This window comes from Salvelinus fontinalis, chromosome 2, assembly GCF_029448725.1.
Source record: "Salvelinus fontinalis isolate EN_2023a chromosome 2, ASM2944872v1, whole genome shotgun sequence".
NCBI classification, from domain to species: Eukaryota; Metazoa; Chordata; class Actinopteri; order Salmoniformes; family Salmonidae; genus Salvelinus; species Salvelinus fontinalis.
This window is the reverse complement of record NC_074666.1, coordinates 89,491,279-89,510,478: the sequence shown is the minus strand read 5'-3', so window position 1 is coordinate 89,510,478 and position 19,200 is coordinate 89,491,279. Positions and strand designations below refer to the sequence as shown.

Genomic DNA, 19,200 nt, shown 5'->3' with positions numbered 1-19,200 from the left:
ATGGTGGTGGTAGTTGCAGTACTGATGTAATTGTGTTGACAGTTGGTGGTAATGGTAGTAGTAGTAATGATGGTGGTAATGGTAGTAGTAGTAATGTTGGTGGTAATGGTAGTAGTAGTAATGATGGTGATATGTGCAGTACTGATGTAGTTGTGCTGACAGTTGGTGGTAATGGTAGTAGTAGTAATGTTGGTGGTAATGGTAGTAGTAGTAATGATGGTGGTAATGGTAGTAGTAATGATGGTGGTAATGGTAGTAGTAGTAATGTTGGTGGTAATGGTAGTAGTAGTAATGATGGTAATACGTGCAGTACTGATGTAGTTGTGATGACAGTTGGTGGTAATGGTAGTAGTAGTAATGATGGTGGTAATGGTAGTAGTAGTAATGATGGTGGTAATGGTAGTAGTAGCAATGATGGTGGTAGTTGCAGTACTGATGTAATTGTGTTGACAGTTGGTGGTAATGGTAGTAGTAGTAATGATGGTGGTAATGGTAGTAGTAGTAATGTTGGTGGTAATGGTTGTAGTAGTAATGATGGTGATATGTGCAGTACTGATGTAGTTGTGATGACAGTTGGTGGTAATGGTAGTAGTAGTAATGTTGGTGGTAATGGTAGTAGTAGTAATGATGGTGATACGTGCAGTACTGATGTAGTTGTGATGACAGTTGGTGGTAATGGTAGTAGTAGTAATGTTGGTGGTAATGGTAGTAGTAGTAATGATGGTGATACGTGCAGTACTGATGTAGTTGTGATGACAGTTGATGGTAATGGTAGTAGTAGTAATGAAGGTGGTAATGGTAGTAGTAGTAATGTTGGTGGTAATGGTAGTAGTAGTAATGATGGTGATATGTGCAGTACTGATGTAGTTGTGCTGACAGTTGGTGGTAATGGTAGTAGTAGTAATGTTGGTGGTAATGGTAGTAGTAGTAATGATGGTGGTAATGGTAGTAGTAATGATGGTGGTAATGGTAGTAGTAGTAATGTTGGTGGTAATGGTAGTAGTAGTAATGATGGTAATACGTGCAGTACTGATGTAGTTGTGATGACAGTTGGTGGTAATGGTAGTAGTAGTAATGATGGTGGTAATGGTAGTAGTAGTAATGATGGTGGTAATGGTAGTAGTAGTAATGATGGTGGTAGTTGCAGTACTGATGTAATTGTGTTGACAGTTGGTGGTAATGGTAGTAGTAGTAATGATGGTGGTAATGGTAGTAGTAGTAATGTTGGTGGTAATGGTTGTAGTAGTAATGATGGTGATATGTGCAGTACTGATGTAGTTGTGATGACAGTTGGTGGTAATGGTAGTAGTAGTAATGTTGGTGGTAATGGTAGTAGTAGTAATGATGGTGATACGTGCAGTACTGATGTAGTTGTGATGACAGTTGGTGGTAATGGTAGTAGTAGTAATGTTGGTGGTAATGGTAGTAGTAGTAATGATGGTGATACGTGCAGTACTGATGTAGTTGTGATGACAGTTGATGGTAATGGTAGTAGTAGTAATGTTGGTGGTAATGGTAGTAGTAGTAATGATGGTGGTAATGGTAGTAGTAGTAATGATGGTGATACGTGCAGTACTGATGTAGTTGTGATGACAGTTGATGGTAATGGTAGTAGTAAGGACAGCTGTAGTATTAGTGGTAATAATAGTGTTGGTAGCATTCATTTTAGTGGTAATAATAGTGTTGGTAGCATTCATTTTAGTGGTAATAGTAGCATGTTCATTTTCCATGTTTAGCCTTTTATTGTCCCTGTTATGTACTCTGTTATTCTAGTACTATTTACTGCTGTTATTTATATTAGTTAGTTAATTATTACTGATAATCTTACTACAATAAAGCAACGGTGTGAGAGAGGGGAGAACGTGAGAGAGGGGAGAACGCGAGAGCACGAGCACACACATCCACACACACACACAGAGAGAGAGAGAGATTGTGTCAGCCACTGGTCTCCCAACATGCATTGCGTGTCACCTATATAGAGCAGGTGCAGGCAGGGAGGGACCTCTGGGAGTGAGGAGCTGAGCTAAGAAAAGAGCAGAGCTGAGCTAAGAAAAGAGCTCCCTGCTCCCATTCTAACAGAGCGAGGTGGTAGAGGGAGAGAGGTGTGACAGACTACTGGAACAGTGGACAAATCCCTGCTAGCTAGCACTGTGTATGTGAGCACGCGAGAGAGTGTGTGTGTTCTGATGTCATGGTTTGCTCTTGGTAGTTATAAACAAGAGACATAAACTCCCTTTACACATGAACGTGTGTGTGCATGCATGCGCCAGCGTATCGCTACATGTTACGCACGCCTCTTGGAGGAGGGAACGCTGTTCCCCCTGCTACACTCAACTCCCCGTGAGTGAAAGAGGTATGTGACTGTATGTGACCTTGACGATGTGGTGATTCATTCGTCTACTTGGTCTGATCCCCTCGCCACCTTGAAAAGTGTGTTTCAGCGGTTGGAGAATGCTTCTTTAAGCCTCAATTTGGACAAGTGTGAGTTTGGGAAGGCTACTGTGACTTACTTAGGGAAGCAGGTGGGACGAGGTCAAGTGCACCCAGTAACTGGCAAAGTGAAAGCAATTGTTGCTTTTCCTGCTCCCACGACTCGCCGCCAGTTGCGCAGATTCCTGGGGATGGTAGTGGTACTATCATACGTTCTGTAAGAATTTTTCGACGGAAGTAGCTCCCCTTACATCTCTGCTTAATCCCAAAGTACCATTTAAGTGGTCTCAAGAATGGAACTATGCTTTTGAGTCCGCCAAAGCGCTACTTTGTAGTGCCCCAGTGCTTGCCACCCCCAACTTTGACAAACCTTTTAAGTTGGAGGTAGACGCTTGTATAGTGGGGGTGGGTGCGGTTCTCTTGCAGGAAGATGAAGAGGGAGTGGATCGGCCCGTCAGTTTCTTCTCCCGTAAATTCAACTCGTGTCAGTCAAGGTACTCCACCATTGAACAAGAGACGCTGGCTTTATTGCTAGCCGTACAGTTTTTTGAGGAATACGTGGGCTCCAGGGCCTTGCCTGTACTGGTCTTCACAGACTATAATCCTTTGGTGTTTTTGAAGCAAATGTACAAGTCAGAACCACCGCCTTACGCGGTGGGCTCTGATTGTACAGGGATACAATATACAGATGAACTATGTGAAGGGTTCGGCGAATGTGGTTGCCGACGCTCTATCACGGGTTTGGTAACTGGGGATGCGTGTTGATTTTTGGGAGTTTGCAGGTTTTGGGGTGGGCTTGTTACGTTTCCCAGTTTCTGTGTTGTTTTGTTTGTTTGTGTTTGAATGTGTGTATTTCAGAAAATGGCTTCCTGGATTCTAGACAGCTGATTGGTCGGCCCCATCAACGATTGGAGCTCTGAGCCCTCCCTCTCGTCAGGGGAAACTGCTGTTTCCCCCTATTTCCTGAAATACACACATACAAACACATACAAACCCAAAACAACAAAGAAACTGGGGGACGTAACAAGCCCACCCCAAAACCTGCAAACTCCCAATGAGTCTTTTTGGGTAAATCTAAGAGCTTTATAAAATATTTGCCCATTATTCTTAAAAAATGATTGTTGGTTTTTGATCATTGTTTTCTACAACTTTTAAGTCTTGCCATAGATTTTCAAGACAATTTGAATAAAACATTTAACTAGGCCACTCACGAACATGCAATGTCATCTTGGTAAGCCATTCCAGTGTAGATTCGTCTTTGTCTTTTAGGTTTTTGTCCTGCTGAAAAGTGAATTTGACTCCTTGTGTCTGTTGCAAAGATGACAACCAGGTTTTGCCTGTGCTTAGCTGTATTCAGTTTATTTTTATCCTAAAAAACTCCCTAGGCCTTCCAATGACAAGCATACCCATAACATGATGCACCCACCAACATTCTTGAAAATATGAAGCGGTACTCAGTGATGTGTTGGATTTGCACAAAACATAACACTTTGTATTCAGGACAAAAAGTTAAGTAATACTGCAAAAATGTGGCAAAGAAGTTAAGTGCCTTGATGCAAACAGGATGCATGTTTTGCAATAGTTTTTTTTATCTGTACAGTCTTCCTTTTCACTGTGTTATTTAGGTTAATATTGTGGAGTAACTACAATGTGTATCCATCCTCAGTTCTAATATCACAACCATTAAAGTCACCATTGGCCTCATAGTGAAGTCCCTGGGTAGCTTCCTCCCCGGCAACTGAGTTAGGAAGGACGCCTGTATCTTTGTAGTGACTGGGTGTATTGAAACATCATCCAAAGTGTAATTAATAACTTCACCGTGCTAAAAGGGATATTCGGTGCACTTCTTTGCGAGGCTTTAAAAAACCTCCCTGGTCTTTATGGTTGAATCTGTGCTTGAAATTCACTACTCAATTGAGGGACCTTACAGATAATTGTATATATAAGGTACAGAGATTGATAGTCATTCAAAAATCATGTTAACCACTATTATTGAAAACAGAGTGAGTCCATACAACTGATGTGATTTGTTAAGCACATGTTTAGTCAAGGCTTGTCATAACAAAGGGGTCGAATACTTATTGACTCAAAACATTTCAGCTTTTCATTTTTTATGAATTTCAGAAATGTTCTACAACCAAAATTCCACTTTGACATTATGGGAGTATTATGTATGGATCAGTGACACAATAACTCTATTTAAATCCATTTTAAATTCAGGCTGTAACTCAACACAATGTGGGAAAAGTAAAGGGGTGTGAATACTTTCTGAAAGCTCTGTAGCTGCATCATATCCATTAACCTAAAAAAGACAATTACGCTAAATCACTTTTTATGCCTAATTTCCCCTGTGTCATCCTCATTACAGTGTGTGTGTGTGTGTGTGTGTGTGTGTGTGTGTGTGTGTGTGTGTGTGTGTGTGTGCGTGTGTGTGTTCTTCATTACTAAGGTAATCACCGTTAGATGCTACTTAATGTGTCAGGTGTCAAATATTATTTGTTTTCTTTCAAATGACTTGAAGCGTTTTAATGAGCATGTCTGAAGTTCCAGAAGGACACTTGCACTTTGGGACTATTCCATTGGTTCTATCACATCCGGTAGGCTCAATCATACACTGAAAAACACATTATTTGAACCCAGGTGTGGTTGGTAATTACTGAGGGATGTTAGATGTTGATTACGTGCTACTCCCTCCAACCACTAGGTAAACTACGGTACTTGAACCCTGATTTCCCACAGTACATATCAGTGTGCTGATTCCTCCATGATTAGACCCTGATGGTAAAGTAAACAGAGAATATCATGGGGGTTGGTGAAGAGGGAAACAAGGCGTCTGCAAGTTGTGTTGTATTCTGACTAGCCGACCTGGAATGTGAGGTCTGAGGTGTAGCCCAGTCCCCCGCAGACTGTAGCTAGCCCAGTCCCCCGCAGACTGTAGCTAGCCCAGTCCCCCGCAGACTGTAGCTAGCCTAGTCCCCCGCAGACTGTAGCTAGCCTAGTCCCCCGCAGACTGTAGCTAGCCTAGTCCCCCGCAGACTGTAGCTAGCCTAGTCCCCCGCAGACTGTAGCTAGCCTAGTCCCCCGCAGACTGTAGCTAGCCTAGTCCCCCGCAGACTGTAGCTAGCCTAGTCCCCCGCAGACTGTAGCTAGCCTAGTCCCCCGCAGACTGTAGCTAGCCTAGTCCCCCGCAGACTGTAGCTAGCCTAGTCCCCCGCAGACTGTAGCTAGCCTAGTCCCCCGCAGACTGTAGCTAGCCTAGTCCCCCGCAGACTGTAGCTAGCCTAGTCCCCCGCAGACTGTAGCTAGCCTAGTCCCCCGCAGACTGTAGCTAGCCTAGTCCCCCGCAGACTGTAGCTATCCCTCTAGCTGTGTGTAGCGTCTTTCAAATCCTTCATTAAACATAACTTTATTAAAAGGCCCAGTGCAGATCATTTATTTGAGTTTTTCCTGTGTTTTAAATATGTTCTGTTATAATCTCCACCCGGCACAGCCAGAAGAGGACTGGCCACCCCTCATAGCCTGGTTCCTCTCTAGGTTTCTTCCTAGGTTTTGGCCTTTCTAGGGAGTTTTTGCTTGCTGTTTGGGGTTTTAGGCTGGGTTTCTGTACAGCACTTTGAGATATCAGCTGGATGTAAGAAGGGCTATATAAATACATTTGATTTGATATATATTTCCACGCAGGTTGGAATAATACTGTGAAATCATTAAAATAATTAGAATGCCCTTGTAGTGTAAGAGCTGTTTGAAAAGACCACCTGAAATATCAGCCTGTTGGGTGGGAGGGAGTTTTGGCCTTCCATGGTGACATCACTATGCAGTAAATTAGTTAACAGACCAATAAGAAAGAGAGTTCCAAACCTCTGCCAGTAACAGTTAGTTTTCCCCTCCCAACTCAAACACTCCCACACAGCCCTTGCAAAATTCTTGCTTGTGAAATTGCTCTTTGCTAAGAAGCTATTAATACTTAATTGTTACCCAGAAATGATTTGACATTGAGATCAAAACAGCTGCATTGGACCTTCAAACCTAATAGATGAGATCAATATTCCATTGTAGGCATTTAAAAGGCTCAATGTAGGTGGTTAACCCCATAGAAATAGTATTATTAGAACAGGCATCCTCAACTGAGAGGCTAATTACCCAATCTAATAATTCTATTTGTATGGTTAAATCCAACCCTGTGTGTCTCATAGCTTCAGAATGTAGTGAAACTGAGGCTAACCATGTAGGGCAGCTGGCAGGGCGGAGCAACGAGCCCAGAGCAGAGCAAAGAAGAGCTCTGAACTCTTCACCTGAGCAGGGGGATATACAGGGGAAATGAAGCTCAGTATTTCACTGAGCATCATAACTTACACACATTGCGTCCCAAATTACACCCTATACCCTATATAGTGCACTACTTTCAACCTGAGCTCTATGGCACCCTGTGGGCCTGGTTAAAAGTGGGGCACTGTATAGGGAATAGGGTGCTATTTGAGACACAGCCACAGGCTCTATGCTGGCTTCTAAAGTCTAATAAAACATGGCGTGTCACTTTAGTTGATAATAAATAACAGCAGAGTCCATCTTCTGAAAACATCTGAAACCCTACCTCGTCAAAGAGAACCTTAAATAATCCCACAGCACCTTTCATGAACTTGACTGTTTCCCCTCCTCTTACTAGCTCTGACTCTGCTGATAGCTACTTTACTGAGGACAAATGTATTTACTAAGACTGAGATATGTGGATGGAAATGCCACCATTGTAATATGTGTCTGTTAAGCATATTCTTACCCTTCTACAGAGGAGGGAGTTAGGGGAGGAGAGGAGTGGAAGACATGGATGAAAGAGGGATGGAAGGAGGAGAGAAGAGGGAGAGAAATGTGGGACAGAAGAGAGCTTGAAGAGGAAGAGAAGAGAGAGGAGTGAGAAACTGGGGATGAGGAGAAGAGCGGAGGGAGTGAAGAGAAGAGAGGGAGAACCTGGGGAGGAGGAGAAGAGAGGGAGAAAAGAGAGGAGGGAGAGGAGAGAAGAGAGGAAGAACCTGGGGAGGAGGAGAAGAGAGGAGGGAGTGAAGAGAAGAGAAGGAGAACCTGGGGAGGAGGAGAAGAGAGGAGGGAGTGAAGAGAAGAGAGGAAGAACCTGGGGAGGAGGAGAAGAGAGGGAGAAAAGAGAGGAGGGAGAGGAGAGAAGAGAGGAAGAACCTGGGGAGGAGGAGAAGAGAGGAGGGAGTGAAGAGAAGAGAGGGAGAACCTGGGGAGGAGGAGAAGAGAGGAGGGAGTGAAGAGACGAGAAAGAGAACCTGGGGAGGAGGAGAAGAGAGGAGGGAGTGAAGAGAAGAGAAGGAGAACCTGGGGAGGAGGAGAAGAGAGGAGGGAGTGAAGAGACGAGAAAGAGAACCTGGGGAGGAGGAGAAGAGAGGAGGGAGTGAAGAGAAGAGAAGGAGAACCTGGGGAGGAGGAGAAGAAAGCTGGGGAGGGAGAGAGAAGAAGAAAGAAGAGATGTGGGAGCGAGGACAGGAAAGGAGAGAGTTGGGAGGAGGGAAAGAAAGATGAGAGAAAGAGATTGAGTGTGAGGCGTGTGTGAGTGGGAGGAAGGGAGAGTGACGGGATGATTAGACCAAGCCGAGGAGGGGAATGAGTGTGTGTGGGGGTGGGGGTGGGGGGACCACAGTCTCCTTTGGCACAGGGAATACACACACAAACGTCTCACACACTATATAGTCACACACACCAGTCAAAGTCACATTCTATGATTTATCATATGTTTATGTAAAGCTGAGGACTATAGTTTACATGATGATATAATGTTAATGTAATGAAACCTGTACGGAATCAACCTGTGGAATATCTGATGTTCTGATAATAAAATGGCATGAGAACATTATCTCTAAAAGCAGTTTAAGTACACGCTTCAACCATAATGAGAGAGAGACAGAGACAGAGAGACAGAGAGACAGAGGAGAGAAAGGGAGAGAGAGAGAGGAGAGAGAGAGAGGAGAGAGAGAGAGACAGAGAGAGGAGAGAAAGAGAGCGAGAGAGAGGAGAGAAAGAGAGCGAGAGAGAGGAGAGAGAAAAGATGACAGTAAAAGCTGCCTTGTCTCAGATGTGGAGGTGGAACCATTTACAGTCAGTCTCATAATGAACCCAACGGCTTTAACAGACTAACAGCCACTAAACACACAGAGAAAAATACAGATCACCCCCAGGGAGTCGACGTACCACAGCGCAACACACACATACACACCTGGACACACACCAGCCACAGACACGCCAGAGAGAGTAAAGAACAAACATGCTGGTACAGGCCCTGTTGATGCTCTACTCCCCTGTAGCAGTGGATCAGGAAACCCCTAGCATGAGGTGCCTCACCTCTGACTGTGGCTGTCTCCTTAGAGAGAGAGATACAACTACAGGGGGAAGTGGGCGTGGTCTACATAGAGACAGAGATACAACTGCAGGGGGAAGTGGGTGTGGTCTACCTAGAGAGAGAGATACAACTACAGGAGGAAGTGGGTGTGGTCTACCTAGAGAGAGAGATACAACTACAGGAGGAAGTGGGCGTGGTCTACCTAGAGAGAGAGATACAACTACAGGGGGAAGTGGGCGTGGTCTACCTAGAGAGAGAGATACAACTACAGGGGGAAGTGGGCGTGGTCTACCTAGAGAGAGATACAACTACAGGGGGAAGTGGGCGTGGTCTACCTAGAGAGAGAGCTACAACTACAGGGGGAAGTGGGTGTGGTCTACATAGAGAGAGAGCTACAACTACAGGGGGAAGTGGGCGTGGTCTACCTAGAGAGAGAGATACAACTACAGGGGAAAGTGGGTGTGGTCTCCCTAGAGAGAGAGATACAACTACAGGGGGAAGTGGGTGTGGTCTACCTAGAGAGAGAGATACAACTACAGGGGAAAGTGGGCGTGGTCTACCTAGAGAGAGAGCTACAACTACAGGGGGAAGTGGGTGTGGTCTACATAGAGAGAGAGCTACAACTACAGGGGGAAGTGGGCGTGGTCTACCTAGAGAGAGAGATACAACTACAGGGGAAAGTGGGCGTGGTCTACCTAGAGAGAGAGCTACAACTACAGGGGGAAGTGGGTGTGGTCTACATAGAGAGAGAGCTACAACTACAGGGGGAAGTGGGCGTGATCTACCTAGAGAGAGAGAGATACAACTACAGGGGGAAGTGGGCGTGGTCTACCTAGAGAGAGAGATACAACTACAGGGGGAAGTGGGCGTGGTCTACCTAGAGAGAGAGATACAACTACAGGGGGAAGTGGGTGTGGTCTACCTAGAGAGAGATACAACTACAGGGGGAAGTGGGTGTGGTCTACCTAGAGAGAGAGATACAACTACAGGGGGAAGTGGGTGTGGTCTACCTAGAGAGAGATACAACTACAGGGGGAAGTGGGTGTGGTCTACCTAGAGAGAGAGATACAACTACAGGGGGAAGTGGGCGTGGTCTACCTAGAGAGAGATACAACTACAGGGGGAAGTGGGTGTGGTCTACCTAGAGAGAGAGATACAACTACAGGGGGAAGTGGGTGTGGTCTACCTAGAGAGAGATACAACTACAGGGGGAAGTGGGCGTGGTCTACCTAGAGAGAGAGATACAACTACAGGGGGAAGTGGGCGTGGTCTACCTAGAGAGAGAGATACAACTACAGGGGGAAGTGGGTGTGGTCTACCTAGAGAGAGATACAACTACAGGGGGAAGTGGTTGTGGTCTACCTAGAGAGAGATACAACTACAGGGGGAAGTGGGCGTGGTCTACCTAGAGAGAGAGATACAACTACAGGGGGAAGTGGGCGTGGTCTACCTAGAGAGAGAGATACAACTACAGGGGGAAGTGGGTGTGGTCTACCTAGAGAGAGCTACAACTACAGGGGGAAGTGGGTGTGGTCTACCTAGAGAGAGAGAGCTACAACTACAGGGGGAAGTGGGTGTGGTCTACCTAGAGAGAGAGAGCTACAACTACAGGGGGAAGTGGGTGTGGTCTACCTAGAGAGAGATACAACTACAGGGGGAAGTGGGTGTGGTCTACCTAGAGAGAGATACAACTACAGGGGGAAGTGGGTGTGGTCTACCTAGAGAGAGCTACAACTACAGGGGGAAGTGGGTGTGGTCTACCTAGAGAGAGCTACAACTACAGGGGGAAGTGGGTGTGGTCTACCTAGAGAGAGAGAGCTACAACTACAGGGGGAAGTGGGTGTGGTCTACCTAGAGAGAGCTACAACTACAGGGGGAAGTGGGTGTGGTCTACCTAGAGAGAGCTACAACTACAGGGGGAAGTGGGTGTGGTCTACCTAGAGAGAGCTACAACTACAGGGGGAAGTGGGTGTGGTCTACCTAGAGAGAGAGATACAACTACAGGGGGAAGTGGGTGTGGTCTACCTAGAGAGAGAGATACAACTACAGGGGGAAGTGGGTGTGGTCTACCTAGAGAGAGAGAGAGATACAACTACAGGGGGAAGTGGGTGTGGTCTACCTAGAGAGAGAGAGATACAACTACAGGGGGAAGTGGGTGTGGTCTACCTAGAGAGAGAGAGATACAACTACAGGGGGAAGTGGGTGTGGTCTACCTAGAGAGAGAGAGATACAACTACAGGGGGAAGTGGGTGTGGTCTACCTAGAGAGAGATACAACTACAGGGGGAAGTGGGTGTGGTCTACCTAGAGAGAGAGATACAACTACAGGGGGAAGTGGGTGTGGTCTACCTAGAGAGAGAGATACAACTACAGGGGGAAGTGGGTGTGGTCTACCTAGAGAGAGAGATACAACTACAGGGGGAAGTGGGTGTGGTCTACCTAGAGAGAGAGATACAACTACAGGAGGAAGTGGGTGTGGTCTACCTAGAGAGAGAGATACAACTACAGGGGGAAGTGGGTGTGGTCTACCTAGAGAGAGAGATACAACTACAGGGGGAAGTGGGTGTGGTCTACCTAGAGAGAGAGCTACAACTACAGGGGGAAGTGGGTGTGGTCTACCTAGAGAGAGAGATACAACTACAGGGGGAAGTGGGTGTGGTCTACCTAGAGAGAGAGATACAACTACAGGGGGAAGTGGGCGTGGTCTACCTAGAGAGAGAGCTACAACTACAGGGGGAAGTGGGTGTGGTCTACCTAGAGAGAGAGTTACAACTACAGGGGGAAGTGGGTGTGGTCTCCCTAGAGAGAGAGTTACAACTACAGGGGGAAGTGGGTGTGGTCTCCCTAGAGAGAGAGTTACAACTACAGGGGGAAGTGGGTGTGGTCTCCCTAGAGAGAGAGTTACAACTACAGGGGGAAGTGGGTGTGGTCTCCCTAGAGAGAGAGTTACAACTACAGGGGGAAGTGGGTGTGGTCTCCCTAGAGAGAGAGTTACAACTACAGGGGGAAGTGGGTGTGGTCTACACGTAGTTTGGAAGAGTAGACATTGCAACAACATTAGTTACGTAGTGTTATTATCAAAAACATGCTGATGTGTTGGAACTATTCACACTTTGATCACACACACACACACACACACACACACACACACACACACACACACACACACACACACACACACACACACACACACACACAGAACCCTGCAGGAATGAATAATTTCAAATATATAGTTGAATCCGTTGATAAAACCTATGGAGAAGAGTGGGGTCGGTTTCACACACACATCTATCCTGGAGACAGACACACCTCTATGGGACAGACATTGTGTTCCTGTAGAGAGGGTCTGAGCTGGGTAAATGGTATGAGATAGGGTCTGATTCCCACACATGTTAACACCTTGCAATCAATGGGAAACCTCTAAGGGCTCAGGGCTGTGTGTGTGTGGTGTGGAAAATCCCACAGCACCCCCCCCCCCCCTCCCTACCCCACCCCCACAAAAAACATACCTTTCATGAACTAACACTCCCACTTTCCCCAAATAGAGATGACTGTACTAATAGCTACTTTGATGAAAAATGTACTTACTATGACTGAGATATGTGGTTGTCTCACCCAGCCCTCTTCAGATGAATTAACTAACTGTATGTCTCTCTGGATGAGAGCGTCTGCTAAATGACTAACGTGTAAATGTAAAATGAAAAGCCCTTTTACTGAATAAAACATCCACACATACCTTGTCTTTCCCTCTGGCTGACTGATTGGCTCAGGGAAGCCCCAACAACTCTGTACTACTACACCTGACAGAACCCCCCCCAGCCCCCCAGCTGTCCTACTACAGAACACCCCCCCACAGCTGTCCTACTACAGAACACCCCCCCAGCTGTCCTACTACAGAACACCCCCCCAGCTGTCCTACTACAGAACACCCCCCCAGCTGTCCTACTACAGAGCACCCCCCCAGCTGTCCTACTACACCTGACAGAACCCCCCCTCCCCCAGCTGTCCTACTACAGAGCACCCACCCAGCTGTCCTACTACACCTGACAGAACACCCCCCTCCCAGCTGTTCTACTACAGAACACCCCCCACAGCTGTCCTACTACACCTGACAGACCCCCCCCCCCCCCCCAGCTGTCCTACTACAGAACACCCCCCCCAGCTGTCCTACTACAAAACACCCCCCCAGCTGTCCTACTACAAAACACCCCCCACCGCTGTCCTACTACACCTGACAGACCCCCCCCCCCCAGCTGTCCTACTACAGAACACCCCCCCCCCAGCTGTCCTACTACAAAACACCCCCCCAGCTGTCCTACTACAGAACAACCCCCCACAGCTGTCCTACTACAGAACAACCCCCCACAGCTGTCCTACTACAGAACAACCCCCCACAGCTGTCCTACTACAGAACACCCCCACAGCTGTCCTACTACAGAACAACCCCCCACAGCTGTCCTACTAAAGAACAACCCCCCACAGCTGTCCTACTACAGAACAACCCCCCACAGCTGTCCTACTACAGAACAACCCCACAGCTGTCCTACTACAGAACAACCCCCACAGCTGTCCTACTACAGAACAACCCCCCAGCTGTCCTACTACACAACACCCCCACAGCTGTCCTACTACAGAACAACCCCCCCCCAGCTGTCCTACTACAGAACACCCCCCCCAGCTGTCCTACTACAGAACACCCCCCCCAGCTGTCCTACTACAGAACACCCCCCCCCCCCAGCTGTCCTACTACAGCACACCCCCCCCCAGCTGTCCTACTACAGAACACCCCCCCCCCCAGCTGTCCTACTACAGAACACCCCCCCCAGCTGTCCTACTACAGAACACCCCCCCCCCAGCTGTCCTACTACAGAACACCCCCCCCCAGCTGTCCTACTACAGAACATCCCCACAGCTGTCCTACTACAGAACACCCCCCCAGCTGTCCTACTACAGAACACCCCCCCAGCTGTCCTACTACAGAACACCCCCCCCCCAGCTGTCCTACTACAGAACATCCCCCCCCCCCAGCTGTCCTACTACAGAACACCCCCCCAGCTGTCCTAATACAGAACACCCCCCAGCTGTCCTACTACAGAACACCCCACAGCTGTCCTACTACAGAACACCCCACAGCTGTCCTACTACAGAACACCCCCCAGCTGTCCTACTACAGAACACCCCCCAGCTGTCCTACTACAGAACACCCCCCAGCTGTCCTACTACAGAACACCCCCCAGCTGTCCTACTACAGAACACCCCCCAGCTGTCCTACTACAGAACACCCCCCACAGCTGTCCTACTACAGAACACCCCCACAGCTGTCCTACTACAGAACACCCCCCCAGCTGTCCTACTACAGAACACCCCCCACAGCTGTCCTACTACAGAACACCCCCCAGCTGTCCTACTACAGAACCCCCCCCAGCTGTCCTACTACAGAACACCCCCCAGCTGTCCTACTACAGAACACCCCCCAGCTGTCCTACTACAGAACACCCCCCAGCTGTCCTACTACAGAACACCCCCCACAGCTGTCCTACTACAGAACACCCCCACAGCTGTCCTACTACAGAACACCCCCCCAGCTGTCCTACTACAGAACACCCCCCACAGCTGTCCTACTACAGAACACCCCCCCAGCTGTCCTACTACAGAACCCCCCCCAGCTGTCCTACTACAGAACACCCCCACAGCTGTCCTACTACAGAACACCCCCCCAGCTGTCCTACTACAGAACCCCCCCCAGCTGTCCTACTACAGAACACCCCCCCAGCTGTCCTACTACAGAACACCCCCACAGCTGTCCTACTACAGAACACCCCCCCAGCTGTCCTACTACAGAACACCCCCACAGCTGTCCTACTACAGAACCCCCCCCAGCTGTCCTACTACAGAACACCCCCCCAGCTGTCCTACTACAGAACACCCCCACAGCTGTCCTACTACACCCTACAGAACAGAGCCATGAAAACCTGTCAGAATCAACAGCTTGTTGTACATGGATCAAGGAGAGGAGAATCCTATCACAGACACTGATGTCTTCACAGACACTGATGTCCCCAGAGTGGAGATAAAAACATCGGGACCGCCAGCTGTTGCCACGGCAACTATTGTATCTGAGGGCAGCAGCTCTGGTCAACGTGTGGATCTGTAGACCTTTATAAATGGGCCAGGACACAAGGAAGAAGGAGGCGCACGCACGCGCGCGCACACACACACACACACACACACACACACACACACACCTATACATCCCCTCTGAGCTGAAACCAATCCACCAAGCTGCTGTCTGTCACAAAATGAAATGACTTTTTGAAATCTAATTTGCAGAAGACGTCCCCTCTCGCTCTTTCTCTCTCCTTCTCTGCATCTCTTCTATATCCTCATCATACATGATACATAGCTCTCCTCCACTTTGACAAGGTGTGAGTTCAAAATGGCACCCCACTACCCATAGGGCCCTGGTCAAAAGTTAGATCTTACCAAATGTCCAGTTAAGGGTTTCTGCTTGTATTAGACGTCGATCAATGAATCGGAATGGACGATTAATTAGGGTCAATTTTAAGTTCATAACAATCAGTAATCTGCATTTTTGGACGCCGATTACATTGCACTCCACGAGGAGACTTCGTGGCAGGCTGAGCACCGGTTACGCGAGTGCAGCAAGAAGCCAAGGTAAATTGCTAGCTAGCATTAAATTTATCTTTAAAAAAAACAATCAATCTTAACATAATCACTAGTTAACTACACATGGTTGATGATATTACTAGTTTAACTAGCTTGTCCTGCGTTGCATATAATCGATGCGGTGACTGTTCATTTAACATTGAATCACAGCCTACTTCGCCAAACGGGTGATGATTTAAAAAGCGTCGTTGAACTAACAAGTGTCGTTGAACCAATGTGTACCTAACCATAAACATCAATGCCTTTCTTAAAATCTGAGCGGTGGTAGGTAGCAGCAGGCTCGTAAGCATTCATTCAAACAGCACTTTACTGGTTTGCCAGCAGCTCTTAGCAATGCTTGAAGCACAGCGCTGTTTATGACTTCAAGCCTATCAACTCCCAAGATTAGACTGGCAATACTAAAGTACCTATTAGAACATCCAATAGTCAAAGGTATATGAAATACAAATGGTATAGAGAGAAATAGTCCTATAATTCCTATAATAACTACAACCTAAAACTTCATACCTGGGAATATTGAAGACTCAGTTAAAAAGGAACCACCAGCTTTCATATGTTCTCATGTTCTGAGCAAGGAACTGAAATGTTAGCTTTCTTACATGGCACATATTGCACTTTTACTTTCTTCTCCAACACTTTGTTTTTGCATTATTTAAACCAAATTGAACATTATTATTTATTTGAGACTAAATTGATTTTGATCCATTATGTTAAGTTAAAATAAAAAAGTGTCATTCAGTATTACAAAGTATTATTACAAAAATATATATATTAATAATAATAAATAAATAAAAACGCCCGATTCATCGGTATCGGCTTTTTTTGGGTCCTCCAATAATCAGTATTGGCGTTGAAAAATCATAAATTGGTCGACCTCTAGCTTGTCTGATCTAAATTGATCTTATTTTATGATGATATCATCCATCTTTTCATATTTGTCAAATGGCTGTGTTGGTCGGCACTTTCTCCCTGTGTTGGTCGGCACTTTCTCCCTGTGTTGGTCGGCACTTTCTCCCTGTGTTGGTCGGCACTTTCTCCCTGTGTTGGTCGGCACTTTCTCCCTGTGTTGGTCGGCACATTCTCCCTTTTAAAATTCTTTCTAAATCAAAAAATTAACAAAATTCAATGGATGTCAATCAACAAAGAAATAAGACTATGTTGAAGGCTATAGGTGCAGAGGACTGAACGGCCCACTTATGTGTCTGTAGGTATACTGACGAGAAGGCACACAAAAGGTATGTACAATTGGTATTGGTTTGTCACGTATTGGTTTGTCACATAATGTTATGCAAATCACATGTAGGTTATCACCACATATGTATTCATGGTTTCTGTAAAACCTTCTAGCAGCAGCCATCTTCCTCCTCCCTGACCTCTTCAACAAAGATCCCAGACGTCTCTACGTTATGGACAAGATGTGTGAATGAAAACCAGTCAAAAGTGAACAATGTTTTCATTCACATTTACAACAAATAACAAGGTTTGAATACGGTCATGTGCACATTTTGTTACTCATCTGTATAAGTCATATTTTCGTTTTCACAGACTTCACCCTCCCTACACCTCTGATGAACAGAACTGGAGACCTGTTCCGTCAGCATGCACTGAAAAACCCTTCTGGCTGTGGATACCAAGGATATCACCACACTAACATGCCAGGGGAGAAACTGATTGAACTTGGAGCTCTGCTGGGAGTTTACCTCATATTTACATTTTTGAATTCTGCTTTTCCACTAAAATCATAAAACACTAAAATATGTTGTTGTTGATATGCATATTAATAATAATAATAGTGGTGGATAAAAAAAAAGAACTCAAAAGGTTATTTGAGAAAACATTAAGGGGGTTCTTTGAAGAACTTAGAGGTTCCCCCACAGTTCAATTTGAGGAATCCCTAAAAGATCTTCCAGGAAGCTTTTCTTTTTAGAGTGTATGAGTGACCCCACAATGCTGCCTGCGTGGAAAACGAAGACGGGGTCATCTCTCTACAGACCTGACATTACTGTGACACAAACACAGGAAGTGACAGTGTGTGTGTGTTGGCCAGCAGGAGAGCCCAGTTAACCGCCCCTTTAGGTCCAGGGAAGGGAAAGAGATATGTGGCAGCTGATAGACACGGACAAACTGACTTACAGTACAAACACTAAGACAAGCATTGAATAGCCCTTTAGGTCCGGGGACGGGCAGGACACAACAACATCCTGACAGACTACTACTCACCCATGTCCTTGGACCCCTGGCTCTCACTGGCGAGCTCTCCCATCCTCACCAGGGCATCAAAGTAGCCCTTAGCAGCAAACGTCACATCTGGGGACAGAGGAGGAACAGCATGAGATCAGGGTCAGAGGTAGAGAGGTAGAGGGCAACTCCGTAGCCTATAAAGCAGTGCGCACACACACACACACACGCACACACGCACACACGCACACACGCACACACACACACACACACACACAGAGAGAGAGAGAGAGAAGACACTGCTACAGTATTAATGGTGTGTCTCATGTGGAGAGAGAGGACGATGTTACAGTATTAATGGTGTGTCACATCGCTCCTGGGCGGCTGCAGGCACAGGCCCCATCTGTCACACATATTGGTGGATAATTCACCTCCTAACCAAACCAGCTCTACTGCCAGCCATCACTACTGACTGGTAATTATTACTTTCTCATCTAACACAGCTATATTGATGGACAGTTCACCATCCTCACAAGTTGCTGTTGTCACTCACTGGGGACAGGCAGAGAGGAAGCAGCTGTCTGGATCCTGAAACAACTAGTTATTATGGTCTGTCTAGTGCAGCTAGCTGGATCCTGAACAACTAGTTATTATGGCCTGTCTAGTGCAGCTAGCTGGATCCTGAACAACTAGTTATTATGGCCTGTCTAGTGCAGCTAGCTGGATCCTGAACAACTAGTTATTATGGCCTGTCTAGTGCAGCTAGCTGGATCCTGAACAACTAGTTATTATGGTCTGTCTAGTGTAGCTAGCTGGATCCTGAACAACTAGTTATTATGGTCTGTCTAGTGCAGCTAGCTGGATCCTGAACAACTAGTTATTATGGCCTGTCTAGTGCAGCTAGCTGGATCCTGAACAACTAGTTATTATGGCCTGTCTAGTGCAGCTAGCTGGATCCTGAACAACTAGTTATTATGGTCTGTCTAGTGCAGCTAGCTGGATCCTGAACAACTAGTTATTATGGTCTGTCTAGTGCAGCTAGCTGGATCCTGAACAACTAGTTATTATGGCCTGTCTAGTGTAGCTAGCTGGATCCTGAACAACTAGTTATTATGGCCTGTCTAGTGCAGCTAGCTGGATCCTGAACAACTAGTTATTATGGCCTGTCTAGTGCAGCTAGCTGGATCCTGAACAACTAGTTATTATGGTCTGTCTAGTGCAGCTAGCTGGATCCTGAACAACTAGTTATTATGGTCTGTCTAGTGCAGCTAGCTGGATCCTGAACAACTAGTTATTATGGCCTGTCTAGTGCAGCTAGCTAGATCCTGAACAACTAGTTATTATGGTCTGTCTAGTGCAGCTAGCTGGATCCTGAACAACTAGTTATTATGGTCTGTCTAGTGCAGCTAGCTGGATCCTGAACATCTAGTTATTATGGTCTGTCTAGTGCAGCTAGCTGGATCCTGAACTAGTTATTATGGCCTGTCTAGTGCAGCTAGCTGGATCCTGAACAACTAGTTATTATGGCCTGTCTAGTGCAGCTAGCTGGATCCTGAA

At 46.6% G+C, this 19,200-nt stretch overlaps 1 protein-coding gene across 5 annotated transcripts in view; it reads right to left on the bottom strand.

Annotated features, from left to right (window-relative positions):
• LOC129831194 (brain-specific angiogenesis inhibitor 1-associated protein 2-like) overlaps nt 1-19,200 on the bottom strand; it is a 184,097-nt gene that overhangs the window by 102,149 nt on the left and 62,748 nt on the right. For all 5 annotated transcript variants that reach the window (XM_055894310.1, XM_055894317.1, XM_055894325.1 and 2 more), the window contains exon 3: nt 17,686-17,772. In XM_055894310.1, the coding sequence (XP_055750285.1) occupies nt 17,686-17,772 (87 nt within the window). The remainder of the gene's footprint in view (nt 1-17,685; nt 17,773-19,200) is intronic.